The sequence below is a fragment of the Enhydra lutris genome, unplaced genomic scaffold, assembly GCF_002288905.1.
Source record: "Enhydra lutris kenyoni isolate GAN:26980312 unplaced genomic scaffold, ASM228890v2 scaffoldscaffold15, whole genome shotgun sequence".
In the NCBI taxonomy this organism is placed as follows: Eukaryota; Metazoa; Chordata; class Mammalia; order Carnivora; family Mustelidae; genus Enhydra; species Enhydra lutris.
The window spans coordinates 50,962,606-50,985,293 of NW_019154099.1; the positions used below are offsets into that span (position 1 = coordinate 50,962,606).

The 22,688-nt window shown below is 50.6% G+C and overlaps 1 protein-coding gene across 2 annotated transcripts in view; it reads right to left on the reverse strand.

Moving 5' to 3' along the window:
* LOC111146980 (serine/threonine kinase 24) overlaps nt 1-22,688 on the reverse strand; it is a 114,311-nt gene that overhangs the window by 18,506 nt on the left and 73,117 nt on the right. For both annotated transcript variants that reach the window (XM_022502786.1, XM_022502785.1), the window contains exons 3-5: nt 12,188-12,244; nt 2,995-3,103; nt 2,545-2,702 (exon numbers count right to left, since the gene is read on the reverse strand). In XM_022502786.1, coding sequence (XP_022358494.1) covers nt 2,545-2,702; nt 2,995-3,103; nt 12,188-12,244 — 324 coding nt within the window. The remainder of the gene's footprint in view (nt 1-2,544; nt 2,703-2,994; nt 3,104-12,187; nt 12,245-22,688) is intronic.

Consider the following 22,688-nt stretch of genomic DNA (forward strand, 5'->3'; position numbering starts at 1 on the left):
AGTGAGGCGGGGCATTCTAGCCTTATCCCAACCTGACCTTCCTTTGAAAATCAGTGAGTGTCCAAAAATGAGTATGATGTGAGCAAGGGTTCCGAACAATGGTAAAAGAATCCTGCCACCGTGGGGCTGTGAGCTCAACAGAAAGCAAAGACTAACGGGAAACACGTCTAGACAGACACCTAAGGCAAAGAATGGGAAGGGTAACTGGAAAGAAGCCAAATATGTTTGTGTACCAGGACACCACCCATGGCCGTCCAAGAGCCTCCACCGCCTGCCAGGCAAGCCTCTGAGAAGGGAGGCAGTCCCTAGAAGAATATCCACAAAGCAAACGCAGAAAAAGACCCTTTGTGAAAAAAGCTGCTAGCCCAGAGCCACACCTAATGGGAGGGAACTAATGTCACATTATCCCCAAGGCCCCAGACTCAGACATAGACATCAGCCTTATCTGCACTTTCCACACCTCCTGGGTCAACAAATCTGGGAAGCAAACTTCACATCAACATCATTTTTGCACGCGATTTCCAGGTCAGAGGTGTTGGGTATGACTCAGGAAAATGAAAAGATTTAGCCTTTGATACAGGCCAGACTAAGAGGTAAAGTTAAAGGGTAGCAAGAAGAGTAGCAGAGCTTTTCATGCTCCCCAACCAAGTGCGTGCCCCGGAGCTGGAGACAGCATCTTTAAATACACACAAGAACCCTGAAACACCCACAGATGAGATCCAAGTGTTCTGATGTTGGCAAGAACTCCGGGAAAAGGTGGCCAAGCCTTATGATGCAGGAAAATCTCTACTACTAGAGGCCCCACCTTGGGCAAATGTCCAGAGTAGCCCCAAAGGAGGAAGACAGGCAGCAAGGGCAAGGTCGAGTGAGCTGTCGCGTGAGCCGTGGTGGGCGTTTTCATCATGTAAAGAGAAGGTCTGAATACAGATTCACAAGCCCCGTGGTCGAGCAGCTCATTTCCCGGGAAGAGCAGAGAGTACTAGCGCAGTGTAATCGGAGGAGTTCAGAAATGCGGATTCTAGCGCCTACCAAACTCTAGATCTACGAACTCGGATAAATGGGCCTCAGCCTCAAATATAGAGAAAGGACTAAACACAGAAGTTCCTGCCGAGTCCTAAAATGACAGCTCCCCAACGGCCGAACCGGCTGCAGAGATTCCCCTGGAGCGACCCCTCACACAGGGCCACATGCCAACCAGCGAAAACTGTAGTGAACACTGCACAGCTGTCACGCTGGGGGCTGAAGACCCAACAGTCACCTTCAGGCCATGGCTGCCAAGGCCACGGGGGAGACTACGACAGTCACGGCCACCACAATGACTCAAAAGTGAGACAGCCAGGTCCATCTCTGCCAGGCTAGCACCAGGCACACCTGCAACCTCGGTACCACCTAGTCCTTCCAACAGCCGACGGCTCACAGTGGCGCCCTGAGGGCTGGAGGAAAGGCTGCTCTACACTCTGCGTGCCGAGTTCAACAAGCTGGGAAGTCGACTGTCTAGAAGATTCCCGTTTAAAAAGAGGAAGCAATGCCTGGCGTGTACACGTATGGGAGTTAAACACGGGTTTGCCTAGAAATTGTCGGTTCAGAGGAGCCAGTTCCCTGTGGCCATGTGAGTTTTCTGCACACAGTGTGCGAGTGGGCAGCTGGGGGAGAGCAGTTAAATCAGGGATCCCTGAGGCAAGGGCCATAGGCTGTTTAGTCTATACTAAGAAGAGTACAAAAGCTGAAGGGGACACCTGGGTGGCTCACTTGGTTGAGTGTTTTTGGCTCAAGTCATGATCCCATAGGGGGCTCCTCACTCAGCGGGGAGTCTGCTTGGGATTCTCTCTCCCTCTCCCCACCTCCAGGTTCTCTCTCTCTTTAAATAAATATATCTTTAAAAAACCAAAAAAAAAAAAAAAAAGAAAGAAAGAAATGAAAAGAAAAAGGAAAAGAAAAGAAAGTTGAAGGTACCAGGAAAAACTGGGAGAGTACAATGTATGACAGGTAAAAAAAACATGTTAGGAAGGAGCCTCTGGGAATAAGGATCCTAACACGGAATTGAAAATAACGAGAGGAAGAATCTGTAGCAATCACTAAAGGCATATTCTTTCCAGATTCTGGGCTTCTATTTTCGTGGACTCTCCATTGCTTTTGCCGGGCCTCTTTCTCTGCCTGTCCCTGGAACACTGCTCCGAGGTCTGCCAGGGGCCCCCTCCCTCATGCTCCACTCTGCGGCCCCCACACGCCACCGTGCCTCCACCTGGACGTGTCACCAGGCCCAAACCCACTCCGGCCACCCTTGTCCCCGGCTCCTTCTCAGGGAGCCCACCACCACCGAGCACCGGTGCTGAAGCTAGAAACCTCGGCAACTGCGGGCCGGATGAGTACAGGACACTGAACGACGGAGAGGGAAATGACACCTGCTCTCTGACCAAAGTCTAAGAGAACCACCTTTAGGTCCCACCTTAAGGACCTTGCTTCGCTCCGCCGGGAAAGGCTGCTAGGTCGAAGGGAAGGGGGACGACTGTCTGGAGCCGGCCACCATGAAGAGCCGGGCCTTACCTTTGAGTCGTAGGCGGACTGTTTGATGACCTCGGGCGCCATCCAGAACGGGGTGCCCACGAAGGTATTCCTTTTGATCTGCGTGTCCGTCAGCTGGCCCGCCACCCCGAAATCAGCCAGCTTCACCTCCCCGTGTTCCGAGAGCAGGACGTTGGCAGCTGCAGAGTGAAAGCCGAGACACCCCAACGTTACCTGCCGGGCGGCTCCACCCACCATGGCTTCGGGGACCCGTGGTTCTGTCGCGGGGGATCGCAGGCTCACCCAGGGCCGGCAGCACCGGTGCGCTGCGGGGAGATGCCCCTGGAGCCACCCAGCCCAGGCGTGAGGAAGGCAGTCTCCCCCCACACATGGGATAACCTCCCTCGGGCAGAGAAGCACGAGCTTAGCTCCACAGCACCTTCCCACCCCCCGGGGGGGCTTCTGAGGAGAACAAGCAAGATGCCTCCTTACCTTTAATATCTCTATGAATTTTCTTCTCGGAATGCAAATAATCAAGTCCTTTCAGGATTTCTCTTAAGATGGTAGCAATCTGAGTTTCATCTAAAGGGCCAGGTTCTAACTAATAAGAAAAGAACAATTAAAGTTACTTAAATGATCATCTTGGTTTTTTAAAAAAAGACCATTTGAGAGAGCGAGTGTGTGCAAGAGAGAGCGTGAGCTGGGGGGAAAGGGAGGAGCAGGGTCCCCGCCGAGCAGGGGGCCCGATGTGGGGCTAGATCCCAAGACCCTGGGATCACGACCTGAGCCGAAGGCAGGCGCTTCACTGACTGAGCCACCCAGGAGCCCCTCAAATGATCATCTTAGAAATAGTCTGAGGTGGCAGAACCGAGGCCCGAGTTACACGGACAAGATTAAAATCTACAAACCTCTTCAGCCCGAAAGAGACATTTTGTCTAAACAATTAAAACATACTGAAAGGACCCACTGCCCCCACCCCTGCAACAAAAAAGTGAAAAAAGCCATGGAGGAAAAGACAGCTGAACAGAAGTCAGGCCTGGGGTCCGACTGCCTTCTGAGGTCACCCCTGCCCCAGGACTTTCCAAATCTGAAGTTTGAAGACCTGAGGGAAGAGAGCTGACAGGGGCTCAATTCCTTGTGATGGGGGTATTTTTTGTGACATAAGGAAAATATTAGTTATTATATTACTCCAAATATTATATTACCTCAGACTAGCCTCTGAAAACCTTTATTGTGAGAAACTCAAAAGAATTGATACTGATGCCTTAAGGTCATAATCATACAAAGATATAAGGAAGAAATGTCACGTGCATACGTCCCCCCTTTAAAAGGTGAAAATAAGATCCAGAGCTCAGCTCGGAATGGGTTAAGAGCCCATCACCACCACACGGCAGGGAATTCAACCACAACTAATAATTTTACGAATCAGCAAAACCACCTGACACTCCCTGAAAGACTAATAAGGCAGCCATCAGAGAGCGGCCAGAATTCTCATAATTCACCATATGATAATCCTTGGTGTTGTTCTATTTTTAGATCTCAGAGTGAACACCATCATCACCCAAATTCTCACACTTCTGTCAAAGGAAGCCACCACCCTATGACATTCCAAGTAACTTTTTTTTAGATTTATTTATTTTAGAGAGAGAAAGAGAGCGAACGAGCACGAGTGGGAGGTGCAGAGGGAGAGAGAATCGGAAGCAGACTTGGCCCGGAGCCTGACGCAGGGCCCCAACCCATGACCCTGTGATCACGACCTGAGCTGAAGCTGAGAGTCGGACACTCGAGTGATCACGCCACCAGGGCGCCCTCCCTGGGTAACTTTCTAAGACAGATGAGCTTTACAGCCTGACCTGTGAATACGGAGAACCCACAGCTGCTGGGGGAGGGAGGTGACAGGCAAAGGGGGTGGAGGGGAGTGGGAGGCACAGACCAGGACCCTGAGATCATGACCTGAGCTGAAGGCAGAGGGTTAACCCACTGAGCCACCCAGGCAGGGGGGTTGCTTTAAAGGGAATGAAACTAAGATGCTCTTTCCACATGAGCATTCGACTGACACACGGACGCTGTCCTGGACAGACAAGCTCACTTGTGCATCTCAGGGCCTCGCAGGGAGGATGGCGACAGAACGGCTGTTTCACAGGCCTGAGGCGGGGGTCAGCGAGGCTCCCCTGGTCTCTTGGTGACAGCCGGACTCCTGCCTGGCACCACCTTCTGGTTCATCCGGGGCTCACAGGCCCAGCTCAGTCTTCCGTAACAGGGTCCAGGCGTGCTAGAGGGAAGGTGGGGGTGCGTGGGGGCTCTTTCTCAAAGCCGGCCACTTCTCCTAACCCGTTGACCCCACAATCTCCGGGACTCTGGCATCAGGCAGCAGCGCCCTGTGACCAGGCCGACCCCCTGGCAGTCTCCCGTGCAGGATACAGGGCCGGACAACGTGGGGGGCACACTGGTTCTATGAGACGTGATGGGCTCGGAGAAGTCACACCCTTGGGCCAACTAGCCGACCAGGAAGGACCCAGTTTCTAATTCAGATACTGTCCAGGGGCGCCTGGGTGGCTTAGTGGGTGAAGCGTCTGCCTTCAGCTCAGGTCCTGATCTCTGATCGAGCCCCGTGTCGGGCTCCTGGCTTAGTGCGGAGTCTGCTTCTCCCTCGCCTCGGCCCCTCCCCCTGCTCGTGCTATCGCTTGCTCTCTCCCCCTCTAAAATGAATAAATAAAAAATCTTAGGGGCACCTGGGTGGCTCAGTGGGTTAAAGCCTCTGCCTTCAGCTCAGGTCATGATCTCAGGGTCCTGGGATCAAGCCCCCCACCGGGCTCTCTGCTCAGCAGGGAGCCTGCTTCCCTTCCTCTCTCTCTGCCTGCCTCTCTGCCTACTTGTGATCTCTGTCAAATAAATAAATCTTTTTTTAAAAAATCTTAAAGGGGCGCCTGGGTGGCTCAGTGGGTTAAAGCCTCTGCCTTCGGCTCAGGTCATGATCTCAGGGTCCTGGGATCCAGGCCCGCATCGGGCTCTCTGCTTGGTGGGGAGTCTGCTTCCTCCTCTCTCTCTCTCTGCCTGCCTCTCTGCCTCCTTGTGATCTCTGTCTGTCAAATAAATAAAAAATAAAATCTTTAAAAAAAAAAATCTTTAAAAAAAAAAGGTACTGTCCAAAGATTACCTCAGATGAAGGCAACATGTTGCACACTTTATTCCACAGAACCTAATTTTCCCCCAAATTATATGACCAAGAGTCTTATTTTCAAGAAACATACATTAAACTACTGTTCCAAAGAGCACAACCTGAAGACCCTGCCTTGTCCGTCTCCCCCAAAGCTGCTTCTGAGTGTTCACAGGACGAAGACATTTCATTACTCAGAAAGGGGAACAGGCACTTTTCTCATAACCGGGGAGAGTGGGGGGAGGGCAAGGCTGCTCACGCGCATGCGTGTGCAAGTGCGTGTGCATGCGCATGTGCAGGTGTGTGTGCATGTGTGCATGTGCGTGCATGCATGTGCTTGTGCATTCCAAGTGTGTGTGCGTGTGCGCATGTCATGCGTACACATGCGCGGTGTGCACGAGCACGCTCTTATTCACGACACCAGGACGCAGAAGGACAATCCAGTCGTCCCAAATCGTATCACGGAGCACAGGTTTCATTTCCTCCTCCGGCAGGGTACCCAGATCATGAGGCACGTCTCACTAGACTTGGATTTAACCACCCCCTCCCTTCTGCTATCAAGTCTCTGGAAAGGAACAGCAACGCCGCCTGCAGCCACCACCAAGAGAAAAGAAGAGAAGCGGGGAAAACTAACTAAAACCCCTTCCCTGGATCATTAAGTGCTGGCTCTCCAATTAATAGACACATAGTTATGCCCTTTTAAACGTGACCTAAACACCACCTACGGGTGATTTATATGCCATGGGAAGGTGGGAGAGACTCTATTTACAGGGTGAGGAGATCGTGCTGTCGAAGTCACTGCAGAAGGTCTGCAGTTGTTCTGGACCCAGACTTCTCCGCAGGTGGAGAAGCCTGGGGTGAGCTAAGTTCGCAGAGCGATATGTTAACCTCTTCCACCACTAACATTTCTAAGCAATATCAACATGGCGGTCTCTACCATGAAGAGGAATGTGGGCTTTTCAAATAATTTTTGTAAAAGAAAGACTCCCAGGAAAAACACTGAGATTGCAACTCACTTCTGGGTGACTTTGAACTCCCTGTCCCCCGAGTCTGCTTTTCCCTCCCGAGTCTGCTCTTCCCTCCTTCCTCTGCAATGCGGACCCTCAGCCAGGCACACAACTAGGGGTCACCCGGGCCAGGGTCCGCGGCAGCAGGGTTCGCCGTGTGACTAACTCTCACTCACCGGATAGGCACAGAAGTGACGGCCCCTTCCTGGTCTTGGCCTTGGATACACTGGCAGCCAGAGAGGACAGTGACTGAAGACCACGGGAAACCACAGGTTACAGATGGCAGAGCCACCGTCCAGAGCAGGGCCCTGACGACCACGAGGACTGGAGCCCAGTGACACCCCCATGCAGGACAGAGTGGACCCATGAACAATGTCGGGGTTAGACAGTTGAAAATCTGCCTACAACTTCTGACTCCCCAAAAGCTTAACTACTAACAGCCTACTGTCGACTAGAAGCCTTACAGATAACATAAATGGTCTCTTAACATTTGTTTTGTATGTTATGTGTATTACATAGTATATTACAGAAGAAAATGGTATTAAGAAAATCATAAAAAAGAGAAAATACGCTTACAGCACTGTCCTGTACAGGGAAAATCTGCATGCAAGTGGACCCGTGCAGTGGAAACCCGTGTTGCTCCAGGGTCAACCAGCCCTCTCTCCCATTGGAGACACTGTTTGGGGGCCACTGCAGTAACCGCTTAGCCTAACATTAACGAACAGGCCATCTCATTGCTTTAAATCGTGTTGCATGTTCATTTTTAAGTCTGTCAACCAACTCGTGCCTGATCGAGTGACCACTTCACGGTGCAGGGGTTCTTCTAAACTAGACTCCAAGGCCAGCCCTGACAGTCTCCTGCAGAGACTGAGCTGTCACTACCGAACTCCCGGACTCCGGCTGTCTGCTGCGGACGCTCCCTGCGAGCCGCCGGATCCACCCCAGCTGGCTTCCTTCTCCCTGCAGCACTTTCCGACATACAGTTTGACTCTCTTCTCTCAGTAGAATACGGCTCCGTGCCAGGGGGATTTCCTTCTGCCTTGTTCACTGCCGAAACTTCCCGTGGCTGGAACAGTGCCCGACATGTAGCAGGCACACAACAAGCATTTTCTGAATGAAAAATGAATTCACCTGAAACCTATCACATTTCAAGTCATGAAGTCTTCAACCTCACAATACCTATTATATTCGTAAGTCAGGGCACCCCAGAAGCAGACAAAACTTGAGAAATTATTTACACACGTGGTTTTCAAACCAGAGCCCAGCGTTTCCTCACAGTGCCTTCTAGGGCTTCAATGGGGAGCCAAGAAACATTTTATTTCAATTTGTTCATTACCTTTCACATTAAAAAAACAATCAACGGATCGAGCACACTCATATGTGTGCATTCAAAATAAAATATATGCTTATTTTACTCAAACATTCCTGGCTCCTAACAACTCAGCTATATATTGGGGGCACCTGGGCTGGCTCCGTCAGAAGAGCACGCAGCTCCTGATCTTGGCATCATGGGTTCAAGCCCCACAGTGGGTGCAGACATTACTAAACAAAACAACAAAATAAAACAAAACAAAAAACCTAAACTGTGTCTGAAACTATTCTTCATGCCAGATCCCATCTTTTGCTGCTCAAGTAACGAGTTAAGGGTATCAGCTACATTTTCTTAAAGTCAAGAAGGATGCAATTCCAGCACAGAGGAAGAGCAGCTCCCAGGGACACACCCTCCAACAACATCAGTGTATCTTCCGTCCCACAGAGAGAGGCCCCCGCTGCGCCCAGACAACAAGACTGGGAAGTTCAAGGGTGGGCCAGCCCCTCAGTACCCCACAAAAAGCAGATCTGTGTGAATTCCACAGTGGAATTTATGAAGCCTTCTGGTTGTGTCCTTCGACTTGTCTTATCTGTGGGGCCCATGATTTACCTATAGGCCAAGCTGCAGACCAGGATCCTCAACCCATCTTCAGCCTGTGGTGAAGTCGCTCTCCTCTCTCAGGTCACTTCCAAATGTATAAGACGGCAGGAGGGGGATCAGGTCTGCAGTTCTCCGGCGCTCCGAAAGCTGGCACCACTGCTGCCTCAGAGGGCTCGGGGGCAGGGGTCTGCGGAAGCACGCTCATACCCAGACAGCTCCCTACCTACAACCCAAACAACCCAATTCCCACTGGGGAATATCCAGGTAATTCTATCTCTGTCTCACATCCCATCCTGGAGCCGGCCTCCCTGTGGAACCTCAATTCCAGAATGACAAGCAAGGCCCCCTAAAAGTAACTACCAGACATGGTCAAAAGGCAATGTTGGCTGAAGGAGGGTGGCCATCGTCCTGTCCCAGGCTACAGTATCATTAAGGTTTAAGGCAAGGAATTCAACTACCATCTAAGAGTGTAAGTAAAAAGACCCGATAACCACAATGCAGAGCGAAAACGCAAAAAAACAAATCTGCACACGGTACTTCAACACCCATACGGACAAGAACTGGGAGGGGTTGCAGAGACAGCCGTCCACCTCTGACCAGTCTGAAGCCTTAGACCAGGTTTCATTCTGTTAGGGACTGAATTGTTGTGCCCACCCTCACCACTGAAAATTCAAATGTTGAAAACCCACCATCCAATCTGATGGTTTTAGGAGGTGGAGCCACCGGGTGGTGATGAGATCACGTGTGTGGAGTCCTCAGGGACAGGGTTAGTGCCCTTCTCAAGGATACGTCAGGGAGCTGCTCTGGGGCTCTCTGCTCTGCCTCGTGCAAAGATACAAGGCACCACCCTCAAGCCAGGAAGCAGTCCTCACAAGACACCAATCTGCCCATGCCTTGAGCTTGGACTTCCCAGCCTCCAGTGGGAACTGTGAGAAACTCATGTTTGTTGTCTGAGTCCCCAGTCCATGGTAATCTGTCATGGCCGCTCAAGCTGACTATGTCGGCTGCTGAGTGCATGAAGAGAAAAGATGAATCTAGAAAGTCAAAGATGAAGAAAGGGCCAGTGAGAGCTACATGCTCTGAGGGATGGCATGGCCCTCTCCCTGACCAACGCACATGTGGTCGCCTTTCCTCCACAGACCCTGACACGTGAGGCTCCTCCAAAGGCACACATACACATATTAGCAGTATGCCTCTTACCAGAGAGACATTTAATAAAAGCAAGGTTAATTTTTCAGGAAAAAGCCCCGGAATCCATATATTCAGCTACACAGTATCCAATATTATATGCAATAATATTCTCATTCTTAAAATCTTTCATAAACAAATAACAGACCCTCTCAAAATAATCCTAATAGTTTTCAACATTCAAAAAGTAATTCTTGTCTCCTATTATTAATGCATCATCTTTGCAGGTTGGGGACCAGCCAACAGCAAGGGGATATGAGAAAGATAAAGTCAGAGGGACGGGATGGACAATGTGGGGCCAGGGAAGGCCCCAAGCTTTGCAGCTGGGCACAATGAGGTCCAAAGTCCAGTTTTATTTGCTAGCTGGGACACCCAACCTCTCAGCGTCTCCACTGGCTCGTCAATTAAAACGAGATGATTCAGGACATCCAAAAAAGGATGCCTGGCTCTCGTCAATAGGGCCATCAATGTGGATGGTGGATAGCAGTCTGCTGGGACTGATACTAAACAAGATTTTTTTTTTTTTTTTTTTTTTAAAGTGGAGAGTTCTACACCTCTTTCCAATTGTAATGTCTAAAATTTCACAGACTTCAAAGCTCCAAAGGCAGTTGCCACTAAATAAATTACTGTGGCATTAAGAATGAATCAACCAGGGCAGCGAGGCTAGAGCTGCTTCTCTGAACGGCTCTGTGTGGAGCAGAGAGTCCCAGCAAACAATCTTCCCTGTGCCACAAAGGTGGTGCCCTCAAGATAACAGTAAATCTAATTACCCAAAATGAGATTATTTTCTACATTCCTGTAGCAATTCCCACAAAGGTAAAAAATGTTAAACTCTTTGTGTCATGTATTTATGGAAAAGATGCAAAGCAGGCCATGAAATTTATCCAGCTCTTCTGCTGCTTTTCTCATTCTAATCGTTGATATGGTATTAAATCCTTTCTTGAAATTTCCCCTTGAACACTACTTAGACTGATTGCTTTCATGGTTTATAACATGACAGGCTATTTTAAAATTGGGTACATGATACTTTTAGAGATACATAAAGTTTTAGAGGTTTACCTTCCCCCCCAAAAAATGACTAATTGCTACTCCCACTGTGAGAAAGAAATCTCTTAACCAAAGGGCTTTTCTTTCCTTAGTGTATAAAATCTGTGTAAGACTATAACCATTAAAACACACAGGCTTTCCAGCAACCACTCTGAGAGCAGGGAAAGCTGCAGGCCCATTAGCCAGACAACGGTCACCTTCTAACACAAAAGCGACAGACAAGGCCGGTCCTAGAAACGACCACGTGGGCACCCCAAGCCAGCCCGTCCAGGACAGGTGCTGAGTGGCCCAATTCCACAGCATAACCACCGTGGGGACAAGATGTCAAGTGCTAAACAACTATGGGAGTTTTTAAAAACTTGTTCTGCCTCCATGTGTTTCTAGGACAACTTAAGCAATGCTTACGATTCACTGCTGATCTGTAAGCATCTGGCCAGAAGCCAACATGCTGCCACGTTTCACTGAGAGCAGCAAGGTGCAGACTGGGGCTCTGAGGTCAACCCCTGGCGAGCTTCCACTGGCTCACATGTGGACTGGCAAGAAGGCCCGGGGCCAGCCAGGGGACAAAACCGCAGGGATGGGGCCAGCTCCAATGTCAACGTGCCGCCAGCACCATCAAGGCCACCACACGTGCGACTGAAAAACAGGAGTGTGCACCCCCCACCCAGGCTTGCCCCCCGCTCCCATGGGTGACACCACTCTGCCACGGTCACAGGCTGCCGGCCTGCCTGACTTCTGAAATCAGGGACGTTTTAAAAACCCTGGTTCTAATTAGTTATAAATGAAAATGCTACAGGTGCATTTCGGAAGCTAAGCTACTACTATCTGAAATACGAAACAATAACGGGATCTCCGCTCCACAAAAGTTAAAAGCAGTTTTGGAAGACAAGCTAACAAACGGTTCCCAAGGAAGGCAATGATAGGATCCTTCACGGCTTCTACGAACAAATTCACTGGCTTCCCAGGAAACAGCAGAACTGGTTTCAAAAGTAGAACTAGGGGCTCCCTGGGGGCCCAGTGGGTTGAGCGCCCAACTCTTGGTTTTGGCTCAGGTCACGATCACAGGGTCATGAGATCCAGCCCCCCCCCCCACCCCCGCCACCACACTCAGCAGGGAGTCTGCTTGGGATTCTCTTCCTCTGCCCCTCCCCCCACACATGGACATTTTTTTCTCTCAAATAAATCAATCTTTTAAAAAGGGGAAACTATAATTTCCAGTAATATTATTAGAAACGAAATTATAAGGAAAAGTCTGGTCCCCTTTCCGTGCAACTGAAGAGGGAAACACAAGTGGATAAAAACAGAATTACCTTTACAACCAAGATTTACTGAGAAGAGCTCTGATGCGTATTCAGGCATGGGGGGGGTACTTACTAGATCTAGCGCGGAGCCTCCACCAAGGTATTCCATTATTATCCACAACTTAGTGTCCTACAGAAACAAAAAGAGGGTAATTATTTTTAATAAACCAAACCAGAAAAAAATTTAAATAATTTAAATAATGGGGAGGTTCACTGTTCTTTTGGAACTGAAAATTTCCAAGAAAAGCATGTGCAAATGAGTCCCGTGCAGGAGCGGCCTCACGACATGGTGGGCGACCACGGCTTGTCCCGGCCTGCATCAGGAGCTCGGAAGCAGCGTGTTCTGGACCTGCTGAACCAGAAATCTCCGAAGAGGGGATGGACAAGCTCAGTCTGTGATCCTCGGCAACAGCGGGGTTTGGGAACCAGTCCCCAAGGCCCATCACAGGGCTGGCAGCGGACACACACGTTCCCCCGCGTGTCAACCGCGAGGTACCCAGAGCGCCCAGCCCTGGGGCCCGGCCACTGCCCTCCGTCTGCCTGCAGCTGTGGGCTGTGCAGGGGCGGCCCTCATGCCCTGTGAGCTGAGGGAAGGGGATGCTCCTGAGGGAGGACAGCAGCACAGCCTCTCATCCACCAGTTTCCGACAGCCTGAAAGCTACCGGAGTTTTCAGGGAGCTTTCCAGAACAGCAGGCCCCGGCCCAAGTCTTGAGTTTGTGTGCTCACCCGTGTCCACTCGGTGTCTTTTCCCTCCGTGTTTCCTAAAACCACTCAGCCCCCGTGACTTCCAGGGTTCTATTGTTAAACACAAATCCCAAAGCGATGCTCCCCTGAAAGCCAAGAAGCCAGCCACGGCGCGCTCAGAGAGGGAGCACCCCGGGGCGGACAGGAGTCCGCGGGCTCAGGGACCAGCCAGACCAGGGTTCGGATCCTGACCCTCCTGACAGCCCGAGGGATTCAGGTAGTTGTTTCCTCTCTGAGCTTCTGACCTAATCTAGTGCCCGACCCACAGCAAGCAGGCAAGGTCGACAACTAGTGACATGGACCCTCGTCACAGCACTGGTGGCAAGTAACCCGTGAGCGGTGCTGGGGCTGGAGGACCCGGCACACCCCAGGGAGGGGGAGAGGGGTCTGGTCCCCCGCCTGGGCAGTAAACGCACAGGGGGACATGAAGCAGCAGCTTCTTACGGACTAAGTCCCGTGTGGAAGCTGTAGTGGACATCCAGCGAGCTCTGGGTCCCTTCAGGGTGGAAGCGAGCCCTCCCTCTTCAGAGTATCCCCAGGGTCCCTCCACACTCCTGGCTCCAACAGGGAGGACTTTGACCGCCCACTCTTCTGGAACCCTGGAACAGTGTCTGGCCTTTTCGCCTCCGAGGAAGGCGGGGAAAAGCCCTCCCCTGCCTCCCTCCCCCACAGCCCGTGTGAACTTTCACTTTAACAACTCTTGGTCGGATTTTAGATTCGCGAGTCCATGTTTCCCACCAACAGCAAACTACACGCCTGGGGACAGTGGAGCGCGGTCAAGCTCAGGGCGTGTCAGTTACCGCGCTGTCATCAAGGAAGGGCGAACTGTGCTGGCCACACGTTCGCTTCGGAGAGGCAACGATACACGCACCACATTTGTAAAATACATTCCTTGTAAAATTTCAACTAAATTCTGACATCTGGAGTCGATTCTATGATATTCTAGACAGTCCAAGTTTTACTGCATATACAGCATTTTCTCAAGCTTTTAAATGCCCTCGACGTCTAGTACGACAAAGACAATTTCAGCAGAGACTGGACGGGGGCACAAAAGCCTGACATGATGTGTTTGGGATCTACCTTCCACATACAAACATTTTACCACCACCACCACCCCTCCACCCCTGCCATAACTACCCAGTCACAGGCACCTGCTGGGAACGGGGGTTCTGATTCTGAGAGAACTTCCTACCAGAAAGACTATTCTCTGACCTTCCTTCCATTTTGTAACTGAGCCTAATGCCAGGCAGACACAGCCCCTGCTCCTGGAGAAATGTTTGTGTTACTCCTAGACATTCCAAAAGCATCTCATCTGACAGAAATAAATTATCCCAGGGAACAACCAATACCATTTTGGATAACACAGGAACTATATATTCTCCTTCCGTGAAAAACTTGGAACTCTACATACTATTCCCATGCCCGCTGTGAGGGTGCTGTCTGACCCAGCTCCCACCCTCTGCTGTCATGGCCGTGAGGGTAGACTCAGTGGGTCATCACCTTCCCTGTCACTCCCATCTGCGGCTGGCTGTGACCAGGACGTCCTGAGGGGGTCACCGCACTGCTTCCCACACTTCACCTGCCCACCCGTTCCGGAGCACTAGGCTCCTCTCTCCCAAATCCCTGAGGGGTTAGCCCAGCAGGGAACTACCCACCAAGGAAACAAAAAATAACTCTTCCAACACGCTACTTTTCTCCTTTCAGGGAGCCGCACCAGGTGCTAAAGTGACCCCGTTCCCCATGTTGTCCTAATACCTCGGGGGCACGTAAGCCACAGCGGAACAAGCAACAAACCAAGTGCCCCTACCTCTCGTTGTAAAGGCTTCACCTCCTACAGGGGGAGGGAATGAAAGACCAGCCCTGCCTCCGCTGTATCCAGCTCATTCCTGGTGGACACATCTGCTGGCGTCTGAAGGCTGTCCCAACACAAGGGCCACCAGATCCGAGGACCCCTGGGAAACAGCGTTAGGTCATGCTGCTTAAATACCGTGGCCAGGGGCCTGTAACTAAAGTTCTCTCTTCCCCCAGGTCCACTGGCACCACTGATCAGGAAAAGGTTCTACTGGCTGACCCCTGTCGGCCGAACTGGCTTTTCCAGCTCACTGGGTGAGCCACTCACTTGCGTGGGGAGGCAAGCCCGGGAAGCGGGGTCAGCAACCCCAGCGGCCCTGTACTGTGTATGCTCAGTCCCCACTCCCTCAGGCCGAGGGGCCGCAGGGCAGCTTGCCAGGGGCTGGCCCCAGGAGGCTTCGATAAGCAGGGAAGGCACCTGCCTTTTCGCACGGAGCTCGCCTTCTGAAGCCCAAGACAGACCTCGACAACTGTTCCCTGAACTCTGTCAAGAGCAGGTGCCAAGACAGGGTACAGCAGGGACCTGCCGGATCGCAGAGTTGGAACTCGTCTCTTTTCATATGAGCCCGATGAGGAACTGGCTCTGGGGTTGGGGGTGATGTGGAGGGAGGGGACCAAGGGGACAAGTACAGGTGAGCCAACAGAAGCGAAGCTGTAAGGCAAGGCAAAGGGGACACCGAGGACCTAATGGAGGGAAGGCACGGAGGCAAGGGTGCCCTGGTGCAGAGTGACCTCGAGTGTGCAACAGAGAGAAGCCGATCTTATAGCCTGTGCTAAACATTTCAGATTCCCCCTAAAAGTCACTGGAGGGCACCAGAGCAGATGCCCACTTTGGAGCAAGCCCTGGATGTGGGTGGAGAAGGAAGCAGAGAGTAGTTACAGGCTCGGGTGGAGGCCCGGGCAGAGAGAGAGGTGGCGCTGGGGAAGCAGATGTGATGGGGCCTGGGGGTACACAGGGACATCAAGGTCACTTCCAGACTTGGCCTCACTCAGATGAACGAACACCCGGCATCACCATCTACTGACAGGGAGCCCCGGCGAGAGGAGGGGGTGTGACAAGTTTGTGGACAGGTGTCATGAAGGAGTCCACAGATCATTCATGGAGCAAGAATGACTCTCCTTTCTCTTTGAAAACAAAATGAAAAAAATACAACCTGTTTTTAAGATAACTGACGGCTTGCACTAAACTGTGGTGTGAATTCCCACCTCTGTCTTGGGGAAGCCGCCCCCCACTCGCAGGCACCAATGCGTCCCCCGCTCTCATGCCACCCTCCCCACCCGTGTCCCAGGACGCACCGAGCTCCAAAGCCCGCCAGCTCCCGCACAGCCGCTCCTGCCCTGCGCGAGTCAAGGCTCACAGGGCAGTGCCCCCAGGACATGCACCCCTAGGACATAGCCCCCTCCCCTCTCGGGGACATGCACCCCTAGGACATAGCCACCCCCCTTTCGGGCCACCAGGCACAAACGTCTGTCCCCATCTTCCTCCTGCCTCAGAGAAAGAAGTCTCATCCTCGGTCCAAGAGCAGCGTGCCAACAGTGCTCCCTGCCCACCCACCCCCTTCCCCCAGTGGCCCCCAGTCCCGCTACTGATGCCATCACTCGATCTGCCACCTTCCCTTGGAGACTCCTTCTCCACAGCCCCAACCCTCTGTATTCAATCATTCTCTCCCTTTCTATAGGCTGACTCTTCCCCCATGGTCCCGATGAGCCCTAAAAGCTCTGGGTTCTGCTTTGCCCCTCCCTCTCCTGGCCCAAATTCCTGAACCATAATGCTCAGCTGCTGACTTCTCTTTCCCACCAAAAGGCAAGGGGGCTAGGAATAAACTCTGCCTCCCTCCCAACCTGGATGAGGACACAGATGCTGTGGCTATCATGAAAACCAGGAAGAGCGCGAAGGGACAGATCCTGGGATCTGGGGGAGCGTCTCATGCAGACACGTAACCTGTGCCCCATCAGGAGCTCACCTGCGGGCTCCATCCCACCTCCCAGGTAGGACACATGTGCAACACAAGACAGACAAGGTCACTTACACCGGTCATGAGTCAGGACTCTGAGTAAGCTCCACCACCACCGACCCTAAAGCACACGTCCACGAGGGAGTAAATGGATGAGCTGGGGAGAGCGGAGGCCGGGCTCTGGGGGTGGAAGGCAGGCGCGGCCTCTGTGCTCTGCATCAAGCCTTCTCGTCCTCAGCGCCCCTGACATCTGAGGCCGGGGGAGCCTCGGCTGTCTGTCGGGGAACTGCCCTGTGCATCCGGGATAGTTGAGCAGCGTTCCTGGCCCTCCTCCCACTAGATGTCAGTAACACACCCCCAGTGGTGATCACTGACCTGTCTCCAGGCAGCACCGTGTCTTCTGGGGGCCAGAACCGCCCGCACCAAAAACCCCTGCACTACACGGCCAAGGTCGATAAGCCTCAGGTGGCATTGGACCACCAGTGCTGAGCGCTCACGCTCTCCTCCACGGCAGAGCCTCTACACCCCGAAACCTCCAGCAGGAAAGCAGTCACTTAACGCACTGCGAGATGCTAGGCTGCGGCTTCCCCGTCCATAAAAAGATGGTCATAACCTGCTTCTAAACCTCCAAGTTGAACTGACAGTACAATGAGACCGTGATGAACATGGACGCACTCTGCGAAGGTCAAGGTGCCACACACACAACGTGCTACTGGCTTTATCAACATCGTCACCCATAAATGCCTTAAAATAACTGCTAAGACCAAAACAGCCCCATTAGCAAGTTACTAAACAGTATTTCCCTGCATGGGGGTGTCTGAGCAACATGAAATCTGGAACAATGATTCATACACATTCCACGCTGGAATGAAAAAAATAACTACTGCCCTACAAGCCTGAGGCAAGAATGTCTGACAAGGACGGTCTGGCTCGAGGGACACACGCGACCTGTCCTCAGTGACCGAGCGCTTCCTAGACGTAGACTCACGACCCTCATAAAACCTTCCAAATCATGACTTGTGGGGCGCTCTGAGAAGAATAAATCAGAAGAGCTCTTAAAACATGAATGATTTTAATCAGAATAATTTCATTTTTAAAACATCACCTCAAAAATGTAAATTATAAGCGACCTTGCGATACAATTTTCTCATAAGTGAAAGAAAATGGTTCCTTTAGTTAAAAAATTCACATTTCAAAATTTAAAAGGTACCAAAATGTATACAGTGAGAACCTTCCCTCTCCCCCTGGCCCCGGGCTACCCAGCCTTCATCCCCAAACTACCAACACATGTGGTGCAACCTCAAAAAAAATGCTGTCCACAAAACCTACAAACTCCTTCTCCCCTTTCTGCAGATGGTAACATTCTGTGCACTGCTCTGTACCGTGCTTCTCCTTGGAACATTCTCTCTTTATCTATAAAGAAATTCCTCTTCTTTTTTTAACCATAACTAACCCACACCACACCGACAACACGGAGTCATTCCCAGTCTTCAGCTATCACGAGCCAAGTGTCAAGGAAGAACCTCACATATTTTCACTTTGAAGAGTTCCAGGAAATGGAGCTTCTAGGTCAAAGGTACCCATGTGAATTTTAACAAATAATGACAAATTACTCTTCAAGGAACCCATCTCGCTCCGTACCACCGCCAGCAACATAGGAGTGCCAATTTCCCCTTTCCTTTGCCAACAGCGTAATGAAACTTTTTCTTGTCATTGCCATAAGCTGAATTTCGTGCCCCTCCACCAAATCCATATGCTGAAGTCCTAACCCCCAGTTCAAGATTTGTATAGCTGACCATTGAACACCAAGGGGTTAGAGATGCTGACACCCCCTTACCTGCCCCCGGAGCCCCAGATCCGCAGAGAACTTGCGAGTCCTCAACAACTTTACTGATGGCCCGCTGCTGACCACAACCTCACTGGTAACGTCTTTACACTGTCTGGAGAAAAGGTTATTCGGGAAAAAGCACTGACAGAGCTGTAAAAACTTTGCACCCATGAGGGGACCTGTGCAGTTCCAAGGGTCAACCCTATGCAGAGACTGGGTCTTTAAAGAGGTAATTAAGTTAAGAATCAAGGCACCAGGGTGGGCCCTGATCCAAAGTGGCTGGCATCCTTCTAGGAGATGAGGACACAAGCACACGCCCTGGGACCACGGGAGAAGCCAGGCGTCTACGAGCCAGAGCCTCAGAGGGGACCCACCCCACTGATGACTTGCCCTCCGACTTCCAGCCTCCAGAACTGTGAGGAAATAAACATCTGCTGTTTATGGCACCGGCACTGTGGTACTTTGTTACAGGAGCCCTAGAACATGAAGACAGAATCCACGAGCAGGGGAAAATGTCTCTCAGGACGTTTCCTTCTCTGATCGTAGGCTGAACACCTTCATATACCAAAGAGCCGCGACTGCTTTCCTCTCTGAACCGTTCTCCATCTACATCCTTTGTCCATGTCTCTACGGGCTTACAGGGCCTTTTTCAGAGGCAGTAACTTTTTTTTTTTTTTTTAAAGATATCATTTATTCACCTGACAGAGAGAGATCACAAGTAGACAGAGAGGCAGGCAGAGAGAGAGAGAGCGAGAGAGAGAGGGAAGCAGGCTCCCTGCCGAGCAGAGAGCCCGATGCAGGACTTGATCCCAGGACCCCGAGATCATGACCTGAGCCGAAGGCAGCAGCTTAACCCACTGAGCCACCCAGGCACCCCAGTAACTTCTTAACGTCTTAGGGAAAATAGCCTCTTCTCCCATGAGCTACAGACACAGCAGTTTCCTCATTCGGCTTTTGATTCTGCTTCCAGTAACTTCTGCTTGAAGAAATTAATCTGATGTCAACGCAACAACAGCGCGGCTTCCAGGCAAATTCGCCCTGAATGGTCTGGAAACACTTCCTGAGAGCCTGGGATGGGTGAGTGAGCTGGCCCCCACATGAACAAGCCCCAGGGAATTCACGGACATCCGGGAAAAGGTTACAACCAGACAAATGAGACAGGGCAGCGTCCACACAGCTAACACAGAACAAGATTTTACAGCAGGAATTCCCAAGTTCTGCTCTGCGTCTGCACTGCAGTCAGAGGCCTCCAGATCTATGACCCACAATACAGGAGGCTTTATTAAAACAGTGCCAGTTCCCAGCCTTAGAATATGGCGGTCTTCTTAGTTGGGGGGGAAGGTGCCTGGGCGGTTCAGTCGGCACCCAGCTCTTGATTTCGGCTCAGGTCATGATCTTAGGGTCCTGGGATGGAGCCCGTGTGGCGCTCCATGCTCAGTGGCGAGTCTGCTTGAGCACGCTCCCTCCTTCTGCCCCTCCCCCACCCATAAGTGTGCCCGTGCACCCTCTCTCTCAAGTAAATACATCTTTAAAAAAAAAAAAGGATATGGCTTCTAAAGCAAAGGCCTCTATGGTAGAAGGGGAATCATTCCCACCTACAGAGGATGAAGGCGTCACCCAGATGAGAACAGGGGAAGAGGAAAGAGAATCCAGGCTTCCCTCTTCCAGGCCCTAATTGGAGGACAAAAGTGCTCAAAAGCAGGGAAATTCTTCTAGTGTTGGAAACACATTATGAAGTGGGAGAAAGGCCCTATATACAGAAATCAGCTAAAAATAGGTTGTACTGGAAAGCACACAAAGAAAAAAATAAGTCAACTAAAAATTATTTGACCAAATCCTTAGCCCAAAGGGAAAAAAATCAAAATCTTCACTACAGATCAGGCAAAAATGATGTTGGAAACACTATGCACAGGCATCCCTCATTTTTCTGCAGGCTCACCAATGGAAGGTCTGTGGCAAGCCAGTGCTGAGTGAGTCTACGGGCGCCATTTTACCAACAGCACTGGCTCCCTCCATGTCTCTGTGTCACATACTGGTAATCCTCACACTGCAAACTTTCTCTTTAGTGTCGTATTTCTTATGGGGATCTGTGACCAGTGATGTTTGATGTTACCAATGTCATTGTTTGGGGGCATCATGAACCACGCCCATAAAAGAGGAGGAGCTTAACAAGTACATGTGGTATATCCTGGAAGCTCGACCAACTTGCCATTCCTGTCTCTTCTGGCCTCCCTGTTCTCTGAGACACAACAATATTGACTTTAGGCCAATGAATAACCCTACAACAGCCTCCAAATGTTCAAGTGAATGAAAGAGCCATACGTCTCTCACTTTTAATCAAAAACAAAAAATGAGTAAGCTTACTGAGGAAGGCATGTCAAAAGCCAAGACAGCCAGGTCTCTTGTGCCAATCAGCCAAGTTGTGAATGCAAAAGGAACCTTCCTGAAGGAAACCACATGTGTTACTCCAGTGAACACAAAAATGATGAGAAAGGAAAGGAGCCTTATTGCTGATGAGCAATATGAAGTCAATTCCACAAAAGCCGAGAGAGGTCAGGTAGCTGCAGGAGAAAAGTCTGAAGCTAGCAGAGAGGCAGGTTCCTGTGGTTTAAGGAAAGACGTCGTCTCCATAAATAAAAGTACAAAATGAAGCAGCAAGTGATGACATAGAAATGCATCACATCATCCCAAAGTCTCCCGAGATCACAAATGACGGTGGCTGCACGCAACAGATTCTCAATTTGGATGAAACAGCCTTCTGCTGGAAGACGATGCCACAGTGGACCCTCGTAGCTACAGAGGAGAAATCAGTGCTGGCTACGGAGCTTCAAAGGCCAGGCTGAGTCTCTGGTCAGGGGCTAATGCAGCTGGTGACGAAGGTGAAACCAGTGCTCAGTGACTATTCGGAAACTCCCAGGGCCCTGAAGAATGGGCCAAATCTACTCTGCCCGTCCTCTCTACATGAAACCACCAAGCCTGAATGACAGAGCACATCTGTTTACAATACCGTTTACTTTATTATTTTAAGCCCACTGTTGAGACATTACTACTCACGACAAAGGATTCCTTTTACAATGTTACTGCTCAGTGTTACTGGTCACCCAAGGGCTCTGGTGGAGACGTGCCGTGAGATTCACAGCATCTTCGTGTTGTGTGAACAACATCCTCTCTGCAGTCCAGGGCTCAGAGTCATTCTGACTTTCCAGTCTTAGGATTTAATACATTTCCTCAGGCTATAGCTGCCATAGGTAGTGACTCCTATGATGGATCTGGGCAAAGTCGACTGAAAACCTTCTGGAAAGGATCCACCATTCTAGATGCCACTAAGAACATTCATGATCCATGGGAAAAGGTCAAAATTATCAACACAAACAGGAGTTTGGAAAAAGTTGATTCCAAACCACATGAATGATGTCGAGGGGTTCAAGACTTCAGGGGAGGAGGTCACTGCGGATGTGGTGGAAACAGCAAGAGACCAGAGTTAGAAGTGGAGCCTGAAGATGGGCTGAATTACTGCAAACTCGGGATTTAACGGACGAGGAGATGCTCTTTGTGGCGCAGCCAAGAAACTAGTTTCTTGAGATGAGATCTGCTCTTGGAGAAGATGCTGCCAAGACTGTTGAAATGACAGCAAAGGACTGAAACTATGACACACACTTAGTCGATAAGGCAGTGACAGGGTTTGAGAGCACTGACGCCAACTGGGTATAATAGTATCCAACATCACGGTACACTACCGAGAAGCTACTTGGGAAAGGAAGAGTCAATCGATGCAGCAAACTTCAATGTTGTTTTAAGAAATTGCCACAGCCACCCCAACCTGCAGCAGCCACCACCCCGACCCTGAGAAATGGTCAGGATTTCTCAGCAATAAAGTATTTTATAATTAAAGTATGTACACTGCTTTTTTAGACACAGTGCTATGATTGCACACTTAGCAGACTACAGTATAAACATAACTTTTCTGAAAGCGTAACTTTTACATGTACTTGAGAGCCAAAAAATTCATTTGTCTTGTTTTAGTATACAATATTGGGCTTTACTGCCATGGTCTGGAACCAAACCCACAGGATCCATGAGGTCCGCCTGTACAGCAAAAGCTATATAGTACAGCCAAAGAAATACTCAGAGGAAAACTCACAGCATGATATATTTTCATTACCACAACAAAAAAATAAAACGAAAGATGAAGAAA